We start from the raw sequence: 20,125 nt of genomic DNA, 5'->3' as shown, positions 1-20,125 counted from the left end.
CCTTCCCCCCTGAGAACACGTTACTTCATTTGTTTATTTTGGTTTCATTTGGTGTTATAACTTCTTTTTGGCCTTAAGGTTCTAAATTTGCTCCTGTAATTATGAATCTCGCTTATAAAAAACAAGTAGAGTATCTGAGCTTATAACCATGTCTTGTGCTGAGTAACTCATAGCGTTGTATACAAGTTAATTTTGTGGGTTATAGTATATATAAACAAAATTTACCCGCATTATATGTTGCTGGAGTTAATGTTTCGATTTTTGGCCTGCATCATGTTATTATGTATATAAGATGGCTAGGAAAGGCCGATTTACCAAAAAGGATAAATCAGGACTAGCATGCCAGCAGTCTCAAAAGGCACCGGCTTCGGTTCCGTCTCCGACTTCGGCTCTCCACCAAGATGGCTCTGAAATTCCCCAAGCAAGCTGTGGTAGTGTTCATACAACCGTACGCCCGTTCCGTCCACCGCGCAGTGAACCAAGGCCTGCTCCACAGACGCGCACTTATAGCAGTCAAAACTCGGAGCCGGGACACTTAAACTTGGACGCCAATGCTCAAGAAATGGATTCTATTGATCAAGAAGTTGACGACAGCTTTGTTGCTTCTAAAGCTCAGAGTCGCAAAGGACGGAAGACAACAGAGTATTGGACTGTTAAGACCATCGGTAACTTTCTTTTTGATTTACCATCTTCAATTTGCGCTATAGTATGTGTTATTTAATTTTCTTCGTGCAAACGGTCTACAATGGAGACATATATAAAGGTTTATAATTGGCTTGTAGATTCCAATGGCACAATCAAGCCGGCTAAACTGAGTGTGATGGAGGCTATGGAACGGCCCAATGGTAGAAGGATCGTGCTTAGGTTCAACAATGAAAAGCAGGCAGTTGGAGACGAAGCTGGCCTGTTGAGTGGCGTTCTCGGTATGCTTGGATCTGACTACGGTAAATTTCCTATCTGCGAGGAAAGTTGGCGTCACGTTACCACTAAAGAAAAAGTTTATTTCGAATGTGTTAAGGTAAGAGTTTATATCCGATCTAAGTTACATCTGCTTATTCATGATTAGAATTGATTATTTTAGGAATAGTAATTTATTCTTAAATTAAAAGTAACTTAAATATAACACAAAGTGTTTGGATATAAAGTGGTTCATGAATATACCGATTTTATTCACAAACTTCTGTGTACTCTTAAGATATGAGTTGGAATTTTTCCTTTTTAATTTGTTAGCTTGTGGATTTCTGTTAATGACATTATACAATTTTCAATCCCTTTGTGCGTTTTTTTAATCAATATTATATATGAGTCAATAAACATCTTTTACTCCATTTTTTTGGGTTCTGGTCGGTTGGTGCAGCTTCTTCGATTTATTCTTTATTGCTAAAAGATGTTTTTGTAATGGATGGCTACCTTTACCTGCTCCTTGACCAGGGAGTGTTACAACAAATATTTTTAACAAATCGTGTCATTTATGCAGCAAATCTTTGAGTTTGATGAAGATAGTGACGGGGTTATAAAAACAATATTTTGAAAAGTATGGGGAAGTCCTGGAAAGATACAAGGCTGAGATTGTATGATGATTACTACGAGCCAACACTGTCGACTGAAGAAAATATCGAGAACCATCCACCAGGAATTGATCGAGATCACTGGAGATGGTACCTTGATTATCGCGCTAAACCTGAGACGAAGGTAAAAATAGTATTTATATTGGTATAACATAGTACAATCACCTTTGCATTGTGTCTTTTTTAAAACAGTTTCTAATCCCCATTTATCTCTTATGGACCAATAGGAGAAGTGCAGGAAAAATGCATTAAATCGAAAAAAACAGCTGTATACCCATACTGGCGGTTCAAAAAGCCTGGCTCGACGGAGGGAAGAAGAGGTAGTGTACTTTTTTATTCACTGTTCAGTATTGTACTGCTCTGCATAATCCCCGTTTAATTTTTTATTCTCCCTGATTGCGTGGTCTTCGGTGATGGATTAAACTTTGTTATTTCAGTCAGAACAAGAAGGAAGGATAGTCAGTAGAGGAGAGTTGTGGGTCAAGGTTCACAAAAGAAGGGATGGCTCTTATATTAATGATGAGGTGAGAGAAATTGGTGTAAGTACAACTTAGTATGTTTAGTCATTACATTTATGATTTCTAATGCATCCATAGTTCATTGCTGCTTCTTAGTTGCCTATTCCTTGTGTGCTGAGCTGAAAATAGGTTGTGGGTTTCTTTTCATTCGATGTTTACAAATAAGCTTTTGGGTCCAACGCTTATACATCATGAAGTACACTTGATACATTTGAAAGATTCAATTAATTTACAAAATATCTGAATTTTCAAAAAAGGTTCTTTATTTGGGCAGAACTTTTGATAAGTGTGTTATGAATAATGATGTTTTAACAGCTCTAATTATTTGTTTCAAAATATATATGTAACACATAATTAGGAGAAATTATCAAAATTACATGCTGTAACTAGTATTGAATTATTTCTCTGCCCATTTTATTTATTTATTTATGTATTTATACATTTACTTAAATGAGCGATATTCTGAGAGCGTGTAATATGCATAAGTTTAGTAATAGAGAGAGAACAGTAGAAGGTTGGAATCCAAGTTTAGTAATAGAGAAAGAACAGTATAAGTCTTGGAATCCAGGGAGATCTGAATAATGAAATCTATAGCGTACTTGGGTGTCTTGTGGTTCCTCAAATTGATTTTGTGACAGAACTGGAATCCAATCCATTCAAAATTATTCTCTGCTCTCACTTCAGATGTATATCCCTATGCATGCTTATGCTTATCGTATGCCTCAAATATAAACTCAATTTAAGTTTTAGTTAAGTTGAATGTACATGAATCGGATCTATATTGTTGTTTTATGTCTGTAGGAAAGACTTCTGGAGATTGAGCAACAAGATGAAACTTCTAGAGTCTTGTCTCAAAATGATTCCCTTGCTCAGGTTTTCGGAAGAGAGAAACCGGGTAGAGTGCGTGGAATGGGTATTGGACCGACTCCCAGTCAACTCTTTGGTACAAATTTGCAACCATCAGTAAACAGAGTCCTAGAAGAGGAGACGCAAAGGAAGCTGAATGAACTACAGACAGAACTGGAAGCCGAGAAGTTGAAAAGGAAGGCGATGGAAGATGAAGCAGCAGCAGACAAGAAAATGATAAAGGTAATGGAGAGTGCTTTGATTTATCTTTTTCAACGACAGGGTGAGGAGCTGCCACCAGAGATTGCTGCAGAGATGTGTTCAGTGGAATGATGCAGTAGAAAATAGTAGTTTAGGATTTAAATTGTTTTGGATGGATGCATACTTTTTTTGAAGTAGACTAGGTAACTCTTAGCAAGAGATCTATTTTGTTGATATTTTGATAAATACATTTTGGTTTTTGGATATTTTTCTGGTTTTGTCACAAGTTTAGATTCTATCCGTCAATACAGTCACTCCTAAAATAATTAGAGATCCAAGGAACCAAATTTATTATAATATTTAAGAAAATTTTACGTGATTTCATAAATAAAAACCCAAATTCTGCGTTTTTTTTTTTAATTTTTTCCTTAACTTGGCGGCGGTTTTTAAAACGCCAGAAAGACTAAAAATATATGGCACTTGTATGGTGGATTGCGGCGGTTCGCAACCGCCTATAAACATGGAGACAAACCGGACCTATACTGCGGCGGTTGTACGAAAGCCGCAAAATACATTGATTTAGAGGAAACTGAATTGATTCGCGGCGGTTTTTAAACCGCTGATAAATAAAGTAGAGAATCGTAGAACGTTTATTTTGCGGCGGTTTTTTAACAGATGCCGCGAAGTACGTATTTAGCAGCGGTTATACCAGCGGTTGCTGGAAACCGCCGCTGAACTCAGTCCCAGCGCTCATAACCAGGGCGGTCACCATAGCCGCCGGAAATCTATTTTGCGGCGGTTTAAAACCGCCGCTAAAAGGATAAAAAAGCGCCTCTAAGCCCCGCCTGTGTTGTAGTGTAATTACGGAAGAATACGAAAGAATACAAAATAATTGTAAATTCTAAGAGTTAAAATAATAAAAAAATGAGAAAAAAAGAAGTTAGATATATATCAATTAAATAATATTATAAAAAAAATTTAATTTATTATTTTATAATATCATTTTTTAAAAAATGCATGTATGCATATAATGAATTCTCTGTTTATGTTTGTTAAAAGTTGAGACCGAATTGCAAGTCAGCGTACAGTACATCACGTACGTAATGAATACTAAACCATATAAATTAAAATTATTTTTTTTTTCTTTGTCTTCATCCCTTCTAAAGTATACATTTTTTTCCTTAAAAATCGCTTCATTCTTAATTTTCTATGTAAACCATATGGATGAAAAAAATATATACTCCATCTACTCTCAATCTTTTTTTTATTGTGTCTTAATCCAGTATAAATAAACATCTTTCATACTACCACAAATATTTAAAAGGTTATAAGCACTTTTTTTTATAATTATCTTAAAAATGGAGGAATTTTTGGCATGGTTAATTATGAGTCATTTTTTTTGTAATTTTTTTAGAAACAAAAAAAAAGTAATACATAATTAATTTAATAAATGAAAAAAGTTACAGAGAGATTAAAATTAATAAAATTAGACAAAAACCTTAAGGAAGAGAATGGAATAAGAAAGAAGACGAAGTATTTAGAAGTTATGCATGAAATAAAAAAGTAACCATAATATGAATGAAAAAAAACTTAATTGGTAATTTACTTTTTTTGACCTTTTTCAAAATAGAAAGATATATTAGTTACTTATTCTTAATAGGGTTAAGATGGAGAAGCGAAAATTGAACATCAAACTTTCCTATTCCCTTTATATATTATTATAAATATTTGTGTTTCGGATACATTTAAAAACTTTCTAAAGCTATAACATATAGGAAGAATTTTAAGTGTACTGAAAACATCAGTGTTCTAATTATTTTAACCGTTTATCTGAATTATAAAAAATATATATAATATATATTAATTAAAATCAACGATTAAAACAAGTGAAACACCAATATTTTTGGTACACTTAAAATTTTTTCTAACATATGTAAAAAGCAATAGTAATAATAGTGTGCCACCCAATCTTTTATAGTAGTTTCCCTTTAGGCTGTGGTTTATTGTTTTGGGGCCAAAATATACATTCGTTTCACAACTTGAAATGCTGCAAAGTAGAGTTCCCATCAAGCCCCTTAGCAAAATGGTGCGCCATTAAATCTTTGATGGTAGTTTCCTTATAGACCGGGGGGTTTTCTGGGGATAACAATTCCTTTATTGGGCCATAAGTCTTGGATTTGCCTTCAACTTGGTCCCACTCCTGCCAATTTGAAAAGAAGCTAGCTATTGAAACTCTTGGCCCTCTATGATTCGACAAGACCCGGTGATAAACACTGACGAAACAATCATTTGTTATCAACTGCAAATGTAGTAAGGGAAGTTGATTAAATATTTACAGTGAATATCTGAGGTTTATTTTTTTATAAGAATGGCTTAAATATAGGATTCTTTTATTTAAATAATTAAAATATTTTATTTTTTAAAATGTATAACGCATAAAAAATTTGATTTTTTTAAGCCATGTGTTACTTCCAAGGTACCGAGACCCGAAAAACTAAAAAAACACCTTCAATATTCAATCACCAAAATAAGTAACAAGAAAGATATTACAAATTCCCGGTATATCCGGGATCGGACAAGTAATAAATGCGAAAATGAAATATGTGCATTTAAAGAAAAAAGTTTAATAACAAAAAGTTTTTAGCTATAATTAGTCAAAATTTTTTATAATTTATTTTATTTATATAATTTAATAATATTTTTATTTTTTATTTCAATCTCTTATCAATTCATTTATTATATTCTTATTAACCTCATTTATTAATGATATTAATTATAATATTATATTCTTTATTATTAACCATTCTTGTAATCAATATTTAATATTTTTTTTATGATTTAAGTTTTATATTTAAGAATACAATAAAAACTAATAATAATTATAAAGAACGGTAATAATAATTTATATTAAATGAGTTAATTGTAATTGATTTTTTTTTTGTTAAGTCGTTTATCATCATTCAATGGAGATACAAAATCTAAAAGCGGTCCTAATATAGTTTTATTTCTGTTAATTCAATTATTTTCATTCAAAATTCACAACTCTAATACCATTGCAAGCACAATTAGAAATTTAGTATAGGCCAAGAAATTTTATAAGAAGTCATCTTTATCATTACAAATAGTATGACAATTGAATTCGACCTTAATATGGTACCTATGATAGAAGGTGCTGATGAAAAATTTGAACAACAGATGGACTCATTCGACGAAGTTGTTGTCAGTTAATCAATTTTTGAGAATATAAAAAATCACACTAGTATGATGAGGTATGGTAATAAACTGAATTTTTTTCTTTTTTTGTGTTTTTATGTGTATTTATAATTATATTGTACTACTATGTTCATACACATAATATTCATACATTCATATACATAACATCCATAATTACATACAACTAACATCTAAAAATTAAATTCATGTTTATTAGATATTACATTTATACACGTATTATTTTTTAGTTATTGCATAAGTAACTATAAAGTTAACACAAATGTTTCTAAATTTGATCATAATTAAATTTAAAAAATGTCAAATTCTTAAATTAATTTATTCAATTAATAAATTTACTCATAACATCCATAAATTCATACACATAACATCCATAATTTTATATTAATAACATCCATAATTTGTACTCATAATATTCATAATTTCATACTTATGATGTCTATAATTAATAAATTTTTATAATTAATATTATCGAATTTTAAACTATATGTTTTATTATATTTTTCAAATTATCTCATATATGTACTAGTAGATCATAATTTTAATTATTTTAATATTTTTATTTAATATTCATATTAATGCTTATTTATTGATTTTAATATGATGAGTTAATAATTATTTTTAAAAAATTATTTTTAAATTTTTGTTTATATTTTATATTTTATTTTTAATAGTCTATATATAAAATATAAATTGTATAGTAAAACTTGTTAAAAATTTTTAATTTAACTTCTATAATTTTTGCAGAGAATTATTGCATTTAATGGATAATAATGTAATTGAGAGATGTTAGGAATTTGATTTGAGAGGAACTGAAATTGATTTTGAAAAAAACATTAATAACTCCAAATATGCAGCAAAATGATAGATGATAAAAAAAATAAATAATAAAAAAATATATGTCACTTACTTATTAAAAAATAAAAATTTTTATATAATATTTTTATATTATAATTATTCTTTAGCTACCAATGATCAATCTACTTAAAATATGGTCGTATTAGTTTTCGAATCTTAATATCTGAGATACATACGGAATCAATGTTCATTTAGAACTGTTACAAATTTTGAAAGTTTGGGGTAAACTTTTTTTAAACTTCTTTGAAGTACTATTATAGGTCGACAATACACATGTGCACTCTGGGAACATCAACCAACAAAATACAATGTGATACGTAGTCAGGACATTATATTTTAAGGTTGGTTTGTCTCTCTCTTATCTTATGTCAAGTAATTAATTTCTTAATAATGACATATTTTGATATTTTGATCTGTTTAGTTTTGATTGATATGTTAAGATATTTTGACTTAATTAGTTAAAAAATATGTTAAAATAATGACATTTTACATTAACTTAATTTAAATAATTAGTTGATTTTTTAGAATAATTCGATTTAAGTAGTTAGAAGACGTGTTAGAATATTAATATTTTAGATTATTTTAATTTAATTAATTAGTGAATGTGTTATGGTCGTTGGATTTAATTAGTTAGTAAAGAACATTAGAAGATAATTAATTAATTTTTTAAATTTAGATGAAGTTTGTTTTTTTACCATATCCTTAATTATATTAGGATATTACTAATTAATATTGTTATATGATTGTATCCATAAAATAGAGTTTTTTTTAATTAAATTATTTTATTAGCTAGAAGACTATTAGTTAAAAGAGAACGTTAAAAGATAATTAATTATTTTTTTTTAGATTTGATGAAGTTTTTTTTTATTGAATACTTAATTATATTAGGATATTACTAATTAATGTTCTTATATGATTATATTCATAAAATACTTATTTAATTAGTTAGAGGAGAACATTAGAAGATGATTAATTAATTTTTTAAATTTAGATGAAGTTTTTTCTTTTTGCCGAATACTTAATTAATGTTGTTATCCTAACAATTTTTAATGTTCTCTTCTAACTAATGTTGTTATATGATTATATGATTATATTCATAAAATAGAGGGCTCTATCTAATATTTAACTACGATTGTGACACAGGTTGGATGCTTTCAGACTTGATGAGGTACGATTCGCTTAGCTTTCTAATGTCTTACAGATATGGCTCTTCCATGGCTGATTAGATGGTTATATGTTTTTTCAGTTCCGATGGACATCTTACAATAATTCCCAGCAACATCACATGCATCTTGACTAGATTATAAGTGCTAGGGAGATTCGTACATGGAAAGCTGTAGTGCCAATGGTCATATAGAGAGATAGCCTCTAGAGTATCATTATATGGACAGGTCAAGAGACAGCTTGCGAGTCAACAGCACCAGTTAAAGGACCCGGTCAATGTGGACAAGTTTCTGTTCAAGATGGCTCGGGGCGGCAATATCAATACATGGTGGCCTTAGGTGCACCGCGAGTGGTATGACTTGTGGAGAGTGATGAATCCACATTTTATGGTGTTTATTTGCTTTAATTGAGTGGATTTTATTGACTTTTCTCACATTTATTCATTGAAATAGCATAGTTTTATGATTTTTTACTAAATTGTATTTGAAAGTAAAAATATGCTTTTTAGGCCTTATAATTGCTAAATTTTATTCACTTTATTCCCATTCGATGTCTTGATGTATTTGTTGAGTGATTTCATGCTTGTAAGGCAATTATGGATTGAAGAAGTGAGGACAAAGCATGCAAAAGTGGAGAATTCATGAAGAAATAGAGTTTGGAGCTTTTCAGCAAGTGTGCGTATGCACAGTGATGTGTGCGTATGAACGTTTGGAAGAGTGAGCGTGCGTACGCACGAGAAGAAAATCAACAAGTGTGTGTACGTACACACCTGTGAGTACGCACAAGTCCTGGCACGTGACTTTATTAAATGCAAAACGCTGGCAGCGAGTTTTGGCTTCCAAAGTCCAATCCAACTCGTTTCTGAAACTATTTCAAGTCTAATTCAAGAGAGAACAAAGGGAGAGCAATTAGGTTTAGTTTAGAACATATTTTAGGTAATTTTTAGAGAGAGAAGCTCTCTCTTCTCTCTAAAATTTACGGTAGATTAGTTAAATTTTTCTAAGATTTATGTTTTGATACTTGCTTTAATTTAGTTTTCTTTGCAATTTCTTGTCATTACATCTTTGCTCTCTTAGTTTTACTTGTTATTTTCTTTATTTCGTCATTTTTATGTTCATGCACTATTGTTGAATTTGGATTTCTATTAATGCAATTTGATGTTTCTTTGTTTATTGTTATTTAATTGAGTTGTTATTATTATATTCTTGCATTTCGTAGCTTTAGATTTTATTATTATTGCAATTTAATATGCTTTTATTTTTATGCACACCAAGTGTTTGATAAAATGTTTGGGTTAGTTTTAGTGTAGTTTTTCATACTCTTGGCTTGGAATTGAAGATCTAGGTGACCTTGAGTCATTGATGTCCATTCTTGATTGATATATTAGTGTAGTTAGTTGATTTGGTTTCCACTAACGCTAGTCTTTCACTAAGCTAATTAGTGAGTAGGCTAGAATTTTTGGATTGAGATCAATTATGCGTATTTGACTTATCCTCGATGTTAGGGTTGACAAAGTAGGATTAACTCTTCATAATCATCATATGTTTGTAGTCAATGGCTAGGATAGGTAACCTTAACTCTCAATCTTTGCCAAGAAGTTTCTAGCATTTGAATTTTTCTTTCTCTTGATTAATTGCCTTGAGTTTAATTGCTTTTGATATTTAGTCATTATTTGTTTCTTTAATTTCTTACTATTTACATTTCTTGTCTCTTGCTATCATTCTCCATTTCCTTATAGCCAATAATTATACACTTCATTTCAATTCCTAGAAAAAACGATCCGGGACTTAAAACTCCCGTTTATTTGATTTGGATTGTGACAATTCTTTATTTTAAACTTTGATGTGAGGATCTATTACCAGTTTGGACTATGCTTACAACGAAATACTTAATTTCTATTGAAAAATTCTAATCTGGCATAAATCTCCATCATCAGAGAGCCCGTGGCCAGTAGTAGCACATGGTGATCATTGACGATGTCCATAATCCTCAACCCACATAGGAGTACTTAAAATGATGGTAGGGAGAATGTCGAGTTAGGTTTCTATCTAGGGAGGGTGTCTTGGCTGATTCGAGAGTTGCGGCCCTGCCTGCAAACATCCTCCCGACTGCTTTGAGAGAAAATGTCTTAGACCTTCCACGGGATATTTCAGATTGCAAGCAACAGGCAAGGAGGCAAGTCAGATATGATATTTAGAGACCAATTCGGAAGGTTCGGAATCAGCGAGGGAGGCGTGCACCTACGGATGGTCAATTGTCAGATGAAAGGAGGTTGAGTATGCATACTAGGAGGATATCCTTGAGGATCCTCCAATGACAACACAGCAGGATATGCCATCGTCTGGCTTCTTTGCTGGTCATTTGGCGGACATTGCGATAGAGTTCATGCCAGAGTCCACCTCAGGGGCACAACAGTATAATTCCTCCTCAACAGCAGTGCAACAGCATTGGGACATGTCATAATGGGATCATGCTAATTTTGACCTGAACACACCATAATGGGTATCATTCGACGAGTTATATGACCTTATGCATGCACCTGGGGATGTCATGGACGTTCTGGCAGATCGGTATCATGGTAGGAGTGACCAGTTGATTCATAAGGCAGGTCAGCCATCCACATCTTGGGTCCCCACACACACTTCGCTGACAGGACCTTATAGACTCAAGCCATATATGCCTCCTGTCGCGTAGCAGCAATTCTACCACCATGGGAATATACATACACTTCCCCACATATGAGGCTACAATAACTCTCCTAGAAGAATCACTCTTGTTAGAGACCCGGTTTTAGCAACGTAATCTAAATCAAATTCACTCTTGTCTTCTTCAACATGATCATGAGGTTTGGCAAAGTGATCGGTGTTGCCATCACCGAGACTACCTGTGGGATCAAAGTGGATGAGCCACAACTACCACCTAGGTCATGAATCGCAGCATACCACTCTATCACATGTTATGACGTTATCCAAACATGTATGTCAAACATTATGCTCACATGCTGATTAGCTTTGACCCAAATTATCTTGTTAAGAAACTCTCTATTCGGTAGAGCTGATAGGAATCTATATGCAACTCTCACAACCTCCTTAGAACCTATTGTCCCCATGTTGCTCAAGATGACATTTTTTAGCACATCTAGAAAATCAAGATGGCAAGTGTGTAATATCACATGTGAATTACACTCAAATATGATTCTTTTCTCACTGTTTCTTTTAATTCCATTGGGATAAACTACCAAAACTAACCATATCTCGGGTATACTGGGCAAAATTACTTTCTGGCCTTATCTGGGTACTCAACATCCTGGATATGTACAACTATGTAGTTGTACCATATCCTGAGTGTAGTCGATCTACTTTTTTTTCAGTTGCTCCTTATCTCAGGTACACAGTACCTAAATTGTGTTTTTATTGGTTTATTAGGTTGTGTACCCAAGATGTGTGTGTATGTAAAATTGTAATTTATCTACACATTATATATTTTAGTAAATATAATATTTTATTTAGGATTAACTATCAATTCTGCCTCTAAATTATCAGAACGCTGATAAATTAACCCTCATTTTTGTTAAGGATAAAAATAAAAATGCTACTACAATACTCAATCATAGGAAAAACCTTTTTTGTTAACGAAAATACCAGAGGTGGCAAATAGAAGACAAATATGGCATTTGTAATTGATGACGTGACATTGTTTTACCTTAAACCCAAATTAAAAACTGTAACATCCCTAATTTCTTGCACCAACTTCTCATACCACCCCTTTTTCTATACTAAATCCAACACTATCACAATCCCAGCACCAACATGATCACCCACCATGAGCACTGCCCTCTCCTCTTACTCGTAGTAGCTACCCTCTCCTCTTTTCTCCTTTATGCTCCTCTTCTCTCCATAGTTACCATCTCCTCTCTTCTCCTGTTCTAGCTACACGCAACAATAGCCACAAAGATAGGGTTCTCACCAGAAAGCAATGCTCAAAGTCTGTGTAGTCACCGTGGCAATAGTTGGAGATCCAAAAGGTAGGAGCACCAAGAGTTGTAGTTTTTGAGAAGCTTTTGATAGAAGCTACAAAGGATACGGGTGTCAAGTGTCTCAATGTTGTCCATCGGTAGTGCGACGCACATCTAAGCATTGTTGAAATGAAAGAAAAGGTTGAAAGCTAGAGAAGAGCGCAAGCTGGTCAAGGTAGTCTATGTGTGGTCATCGTTATGTGAACAATGGCCACCGGAGGTCTCCAACCGTGGGTAGTGCGGCTACAGGGGTGTCAGTGAGGAGATTGTGGACGAGGATTATGTCATAGGGCTTTCCCTTTATCTCTCGCTTTGTATCTGCTCTCATTCAAGGCTTCCTATATGCATTGTTGGTGGATTGATCTAGAGTAGGATAAGCAGTAATGAAATTGGAGTTAATGGGAATGAAATTGAAAATTTTTAAAATCTAAAATATTGAAAATTTTAGTGGATATGATGAAAGGTGAAATGATATGGCAGCGGTGGTGGTAGTGGTGGTGGTGGCGGCAGCGACGGCAGTGGCAATGGAGACTTTGGTGGATTGATGAGAGGGAGAAATTAAATGAAGGTGGTGGAAAGCAAGAGAAGATGTTATAGAGAGTGAAGATGTAAAAGAGAATCAGATGAAACGAGATGTAAATATGATAGATGCTATTTGTACATCTCTATATACCATATCAGTCTGTTCTGTTAGTGAACACTGTTTTAATGATTGAACATTTCTGTAATATTTTTAAATTTTAGTAAGGAATTTTGTCGTTAACAAAAGTGAGGGTTATTTTTATGTTATTTTTATGAGAATTATTTTCAAAAAGTAACGCCATTACACATAAGTGCAAATTGATAGTTTATACTTTTATTTATTTAAATAAAAAATCCCTTAAATATATGACAACTAACCAATACACAAGAAATATTGTTGCAATGGATCAAACCTCACATCAGCAAATCCAATGAAAATACCCCCAATAAAAGAATAAGTGCATTATTGTTTATAAGGTGTAACAGTGTAATGGTAAATAAAAAATAAAAAATAAAACATGCATATTTCATGAATGCACCTTCAACAATGTATCGTACAATTTGCACTTATGTGTAATCGTTACCTTTAAGCTTCTTAGTTCAATCAATGCTTAGAATTTTTTATCTTTTTATGATACACAGATCGATAGACCAGAGAAAATGTTAAACTGAATCGATGGTACAGAATGCAATCTTGTGGGTAAAAGGAGATGCTATACCAGATAAAGAAGAAGAAGTTGCAATGATATGCGGTAAGTTATTTCCTTTTCATCTGTTTTTCTTTTAGAAATCAGTTCTTCAATTTTTGTTTTTAAAAACACTGCATATAAATTGGACTAAAAATATTGATGGATTGAAGATAAATATATGTTAGGCGATTGCTATGGTGCTTTACAAAAGGTGTATGTTATTGCAAATATATGTATGCATGAACTCAAATATTTTATGTATGTAATTTTGATGAATGACAATTATAAAATAAGCTTCATGATCATTAAATAACAACAAAAAGAAGAAAGTGAAATCTAAATTATAAAAAGTTTAGCATCTAAGACTTAGATAATTTTAATCAATAACTAAATTTTTTTCGTACATGTGAAAATGTTTTTGAAATTAAGGTTGTTCTTCAATAACAAAGAGTAAGAAACAGTTGTCACCACCTTTTATATCCAGCGAATCCACCTTGAATCAAAACCAAACTTTTCTAGAATAAATTATAGGAATTGCCACTTAATTCTATGATATGCTTTGCTCATATTAAGCTTCAAAGTTATCTCATTCACAAACCCCTCTTCTTTATCTTCAAATAGTGCATGCATTCATGGACTATAAGAATATTGTCAGAGATTGGCTAGCCTTTCATAAAGTCACTTTAGAAATAAATTTGTAGACAATAGAAGATAGGCTAATAGGTGTTGGTCCATTACCTTTGCATCTGGGATCTTTAGAATTAGACAAATATGAGTGTGATTGAAGCCTTTTAATATTCGGCCACTAACAAAAAAACTTCGGATTGCTTTAAAGACATCAACCACCATAATATCTCAATAGAATTGAAAAAATTTAGAAGTGAATCCGTCATCACCTGGGGCACTCTGGCAATGAACACTAAAAAATGCTCTCTTAACATCCTCTAATGAGACCAAACATAGTAATAAACTCCATTTTATCATTCTAAATTGTGTTAAAAAGTATGGTGTTTATCAACTAACTTACACAATTTTGGCTTAATTAACTGAGTTTTTTGAATCTTGCTTCTGATAAAGTTGTGGTAGAAAACATACTTTCTGTTATTCTAATTGTTAATTTCTTAATCTCTTTTTATGTCATTTGATGCCATGATGAAGTTTCTTTAAGTGTTTTAGCGTTAAGGTACATCAACGATCTCAAAGGATGACAGGGAATGGAGCGAAGAAGCAAATTCGAAAAGCAATTTGGAAGAGAAGCTGATTGGCAGCTTGCTTAAACGGGATTATCTCACTTAAATGAGATTCCTGCTTGAGCGGAACTTTCTCACCTAAATGAGAATCTTGTGCAAACGATATTTTCTCGCATGAATGAAAATCTCACGTGCGTGAGGTAGGATCGCGTGCCTTGATTAATGAAACACATGTATTTAGGTTTTGGGCTTCCCAAGGGCTCATAGCAGCTATTTGAGATAATATTTGGAAGCCAAGATATGGAAGAGGAGGACATATTATAACATACACATTCATTTTTCTTTTTTTTTTAGGGTTTAGGATCTTGAATTCTAGGTAGAGAAGCTCCAACTTCTCTCTAGAATTCAAAGGTTTCTTATGAATTTCTCTCTTGTTTTTAGATTTTAGTCTGTTTAATTGTAGTTCTTAGTTTATAATTTCTTGTTTTGCTACTCTAATGTCTTACAATTTCTTGTTAGTTCTTTAATTTTGTAATTTTAAGTCCTTGAATCCTTGTTAAATTTTCAATTCTCTTTAATGAATTTGATATTTTATGCTATATTCTTGCTTATTTAGGATGTTATTGTTGCTTTTTTGAATTGAGTAGTTGTACTTTTTATTATTCTTATAATTTATGATGCTTTATTTTTATGCACACTTTATTTGATAAAATATTTACATTAGTTATGGAATAGATTTTCTCTTTCTTGGCTTGGATTGAAAACTTGGGTGATCTGGAGTTACTAATATCCAAGTTGATTAATAATTTAGAGATATTAATTAATCTTATTTCTGCTAATGCTAATCTTTTACTAATTCAATTAGTAAGTTAGTTAGGACTTGTAGATTATGATTAATTAAGTCTAATTGACTTTTTTCAATTTGTAGAGGTTGACAAATTGGGTTCGCTCGTTGTAATTATTATGTTGTGGTTAGTAACAAGGATAGTGATCCTTAACCCTCAACCATTGCCAAGATTTTTTGAACATTTGAATTTACTTTCTTCTACTAGTGAATAACCTTAATTACTCTTAGTTTAAATTTTCTTGACATTTACATTTCTTGCTCTTTTAATTTCTTGCTATTTAAATTATCACCATTTTCGATCAAATCCCATTTTTTCTATAGCCAATGATTGAGTACTCTATTATGATTCTTAGCGAGAACAACCTAGAACTAAACTCTTGTTATTATTTTAAATCTTTGTGACATCTTTGAACTAAACTTTCAGAGTGTTAAATTCCAGTTTAAAGCTACAACAAAACTTGAGCTTTTAAACTTGTAATTTTTCTAAACCAGTACTTAGCACTCATCATGGAGCGACTTACGATTCATGGCAGGGGTAACTTTAGCATCAAAATCATTAAAAAGAGTGGCTGGATCAGCATTGTTAGTGAAAGTAAACATCTTAAAATATTCCCATTACAAGAACAACGCTGAGTACTGTTGAATTTAGCATCGGACGTTACCGACGGATTTAGCGTCGGATCCACTAGCAGTTATGAGTGAAAATTCGCTCCTTGAAAAAATATCATTAGATTCGATATTCCATCACTAAATCCGAAGGTATTTAGTGGCGTAAATTTTTATTTTATTTGTGCCAATTTTTCCATCAAATTGTAAGACGAAATTTTTTCCGACAGTAGCGGATTTAAGTGAAACGCATTGTTTAGGTAACTACAAATTACCTTATCGGCAAATCAATCGGTCAGTAAATCCGCCAATAAAATTGGGTTAAAATTATAACGCACTTCTTCCTCACTTTTCCGAACTCTCTCTCTTCTCCTGTCCTCTCTCTCATCTCCGCTACTCCATTGAAGTTGCTGCCATTGCCATCACCTGGAGCTACTGCTGTTGCCACTGCTGCGCATTGTCATTACTGCTGCTGGAGCTGTCGCCGTCGTTGCCGCTATTGGTGTCCATTCTCATTAGAGGTTCTCACTTTGTCGCCGTCACTGCTACCTCCTGTCACCACCATCTTCCAGCCACCATCAAAGTTGAGAATTCTATAGTTATTTTATTTTTTTTAAAATTTTTTCTTTGTGAGTTTAAGGTATTGTTAGGGGTTTTCAATAAAATTATTGATTAATTTTGTTTAATAAAGTGGATGATTAGAATTTGTTATGTTAATTTAGTATAACTAGAAATTATATAATGTTAGTGTAGGTTATGGAAGAGTAAAATTAAGAGTGTTTAAGTTGTTGAAAGATTTTATTTGAGTATTAAGAGTGCTTGAGCTAATCGAAGATTTTATTTGAGTTTAGTGAATCAGTTTCTTTCAATTGCATTTAATTTATATCAGTTATTTTTCTTATGCCTGTTGTTAATTTGGAGAAATTAAAATTAGGTTTTAGCTAATTTCAATGTCGAGTTTTATTTATTCCTTGCAAATTAGTTTTTGATATAGTTTTACCTTGTGAATGTAATAAGTTGTTCTTTTTATTAGAATAGTGCTATTTTCTTTAAGATCAATTGGAGTTAGCTTATTTATTAGTCTGTGCAGTATATTCTAGGTTAGTTTTCTATTTTTAAATATACTGAATTGTTTAAGTTTTATGTCAGACTTGCTTTTCCTAGGATAAAGTTTTAGGACTGAAGTGAGAGAAGGTTGTGTAGTGGCGCCTTCTCGAAACATTTCTTTGCTAAAAAATTGTGGAGTTATAAGAGGTTGAGAACTAGAACAACTAGGATTTGATATTTTATTGCATGCGTCTTTGTTCTATTTTGGTTTGTGAGAAAATGATAATTGGTTTTGGTAGGAGATTCTAATTATAGTGGAAACTCTGCCAAATTTTCTAAAAAATTTAATAAGTTATGTTGTTGGTTGAATTTTAGGGTTTTTGTTGAAAAATAATTCCCATCCATCATTGTGGATGTACGGTAGGGATAACAATGGACCAGGGGGTTTAAACTTGAGTTCTTTAAGAGGGTTGATGAGTTTGTTGCATATATCTTCAACATAGAACCGTTTAAGTCTCAAAGAGTATCTAGGTATCTTGCTATAAGTATCGACTGACTAAGTGGTTAGGGCATTCAGATATAACACTTTATCTCTACTATAATGGGTTCAAGGATGGCTAGTGGATGTGGATGGAACATGGAAAGATGGATGAGTAGGGAATTAATCAGTCTGCCTTGAATTCCAATAGGTCTGAGGGTTGATCAACGAGAGTTCGGGTGGTTAGAGAACTAAACATGGAAGAAATGAATTGGGAGGGAACCAAGAGAGATACATCGAGATGGTACTTGATGTGACTGGTGTGTTCGATATAGAAGATGCTGAAGAAGAGCCTAACCTAGATGCAAAGAGATTTTATCATCTATTAGAATCTATTGCAAAACCTTTGTTTGAGGTGTGCGTTTATTCAAAATTGTCTGCATGTGTTAGAATTATGAGTATTAAGTCCGAGTCAAATCATACAAAGAATCCTTTGATAACTGGGACACCTTTTGCAACGAATTAGTACTTGGCGGGACTACTTCTATCCACCAAAGCCACTATAAAGCAAAGAAGTTAGTTTTGAAGTTAGGTCTAAATTCGGTGAAAATCGATTGTTGTTTGAATGTTATATGTTGTATTACAAGGGGGACGTGGATATAATTGCTTGCAGCTTTTGTGATGCACCGAGGTTTCAAGTCGAGAGAGAACAGATTGGTAAATAACATGCCAAGAGAGTTCCACACAAACGGATGTACTACTTGTCCCTAATTCCTAGGCAAAAATAATTGCATGTATTGATGAGTCCAGCCCCTTACATGACCTGGCATAGTAACAACAAGAGAGATGACCGTTTTATGATGCACCTATCATATGGGGATGCTTAGAAGCATTTTGATCGGGTCCACCCTACATTTGCGAATGACCTTAGAAATGTCAGATTAACTTTGTGCTCTGATGGGTTTGCACCGAACTCTAATTTTGGTAATGCTTACACTTGTTGGCCTATTGTGGTGACTCCTTATAACCTATCTCCCGATATGTGCATGAAGGATCCATACATGTTCCTAACTTATATCATACTTGGTCCAAGCAACCCAAAGGCCAAAATAGATGTCTTCTTGTAACCCTTGGTAGATGAGTTAATGGAGTTGTGGATTGATGGTATAGAAATATATGATATTTTAATGAGGACAAACTTCGAACTGCATGTTGCGTTGATATGGACCATTAACGACTTTCCTGCATATAGGATGTTATCAGGTTGGTCCACTCACGGAAGAGTGTCGTGTCCCATTTGTATGTAGGATACAAAGGCATTTTGGCTGACGAATGGGGGTAAAAATTCATGGTTTGGTTGTCATCGAAGGTTCCTCAATATTGATCATCCTTTTCGGCACAACAAAGACTCATTTAGGAAGAATAAAACTAAATAAGAAGACGCACTGGTGAGGTTGAATGGTTTGCAAGTTTGGCATCGTGTTAGTAGAATCACAAGGATTGTTGATAATGGGACAGGGTTGAGACCACTAGGATATGACAGGGAGCATAATTGGACAAATCAAAGTATATTTTGGGAGTTGCCTTATTAGAAAGACAACTTGGTTCGTCATTTTCATGACTGATGCACATTGAAAAATACGTGTCTGGTAATATCATGTACACCATAATGGACGATGAGCGAACAAAAGATAACAATAAGGCAAGGTTGGACTTGGTGGACATTTGCAGGCGGCTATATCTGAACTTAAAGAGACTTGAGAACGGAAGGTGGGTTAAACCAAAGGCGATGTTCACTTTAACAAAGGACCAGAGACAAAATGTTTGTAGGTGGATTAGAGGATTGAGGTTTTTTTATGGTTATGCCTCTAACTTGGGTAGGTGTGCAAATGTCTCACAGGATAGGTTTGCTACGTTGAAGAGTCATGATTGTCATGTCTTTATGGAGTCATTGCTTCTTGTCACATTCAGAGAACTTCCTATCAACATCTAGAAACTCTTCACAAAAATAAGTGAGTTCTTTAGGGAGTTATGTACTACAAAACTTAATGTTAATAATCTCATAGTCATGGAGAAGTACATTTCCATCATACTTTGTAAGTTAGAGAGGATATTCCCTCCAAGGTTTTCTGATGTTATGGAACACTTAACAGTCCACCTGCCTTACGAAGCAAGATTATGTGGGCCGGTCCAATTTAACTGGATGTACCATTTTAAGAGGATAATTGGATCCTTCAATTGCACCATAAAAAATGAAGCTCGGATCGAAGGAAGCATCTGTGAAGCATTCCTAGCTAAAGAAATATCCGTATTTTTATCTTTCTATTTTGAGCCTCATGTTGAAT

At 32.9% G+C, this 20,125-nt stretch overlaps 2 protein-coding genes across 3 annotated transcripts in view; one reads left to right on the top strand and one right to left on the bottom strand.

Annotated features, from left to right (window-relative positions):
- Positions 1–1,536: 1,536 nt before the first annotated feature.
- Positions 1,537–3,265, top strand: LOC107611467 (uncharacterized). The gene is made up of 4 exons (XM_088484651.1): positions 1,537–1,692; positions 1,796–1,888; positions 2,006–2,107; positions 2,888–3,265. The coding sequence occupies exons 1-4, from the start codon at positions 1,537–1,539 to the stop codon at positions 3,263–3,265; spliced, it is 729 nt and encodes a 242-aa protein (XP_088340777.1).
- A 1,582-nt stretch (positions 3,266–4,847) lies between these two features.
- Positions 4,848–20,125, bottom strand: part of LOC107639378 (1-aminocyclopropane-1-carboxylate oxidase homolog 1) — a 32,661-nt gene continuing 17,383 nt past the window's right edge. The window contains exons 3-4 of one of the 2 annotated variants that reach the window (XR_015881028.1): positions 5,046–5,432; positions 4,848–4,889 (exon numbers count right to left, since the gene is read on the bottom strand). Coding sequence is in view for 1 of the 2 variants with exons in the window: in XM_016342850.3 (XP_016198336.1) it covers positions 5,166–5,432 (267 nt within the window). In the remaining variant the exon portion in view is untranslated. Of the gene's footprint in view, positions 5,433–20,125 lie in introns of both variants that reach the window. The other variant, XM_016342850.3, reaches the window with a different exon arrangement.

Source organism: Arachis ipaensis, chromosome B4 (assembly GCF_059453495.1).
Source record: "Arachis ipaensis isolate K30076 ecotype BB chromosome B4, ASM5945349v1, whole genome shotgun sequence".
NCBI lineage: Eukaryota > Viridiplantae > Streptophyta > Magnoliopsida > Fabales > Fabaceae > Arachis > Arachis ipaensis.
This window is presented reverse-complemented; position numbering and strand designations above follow the sequence as displayed.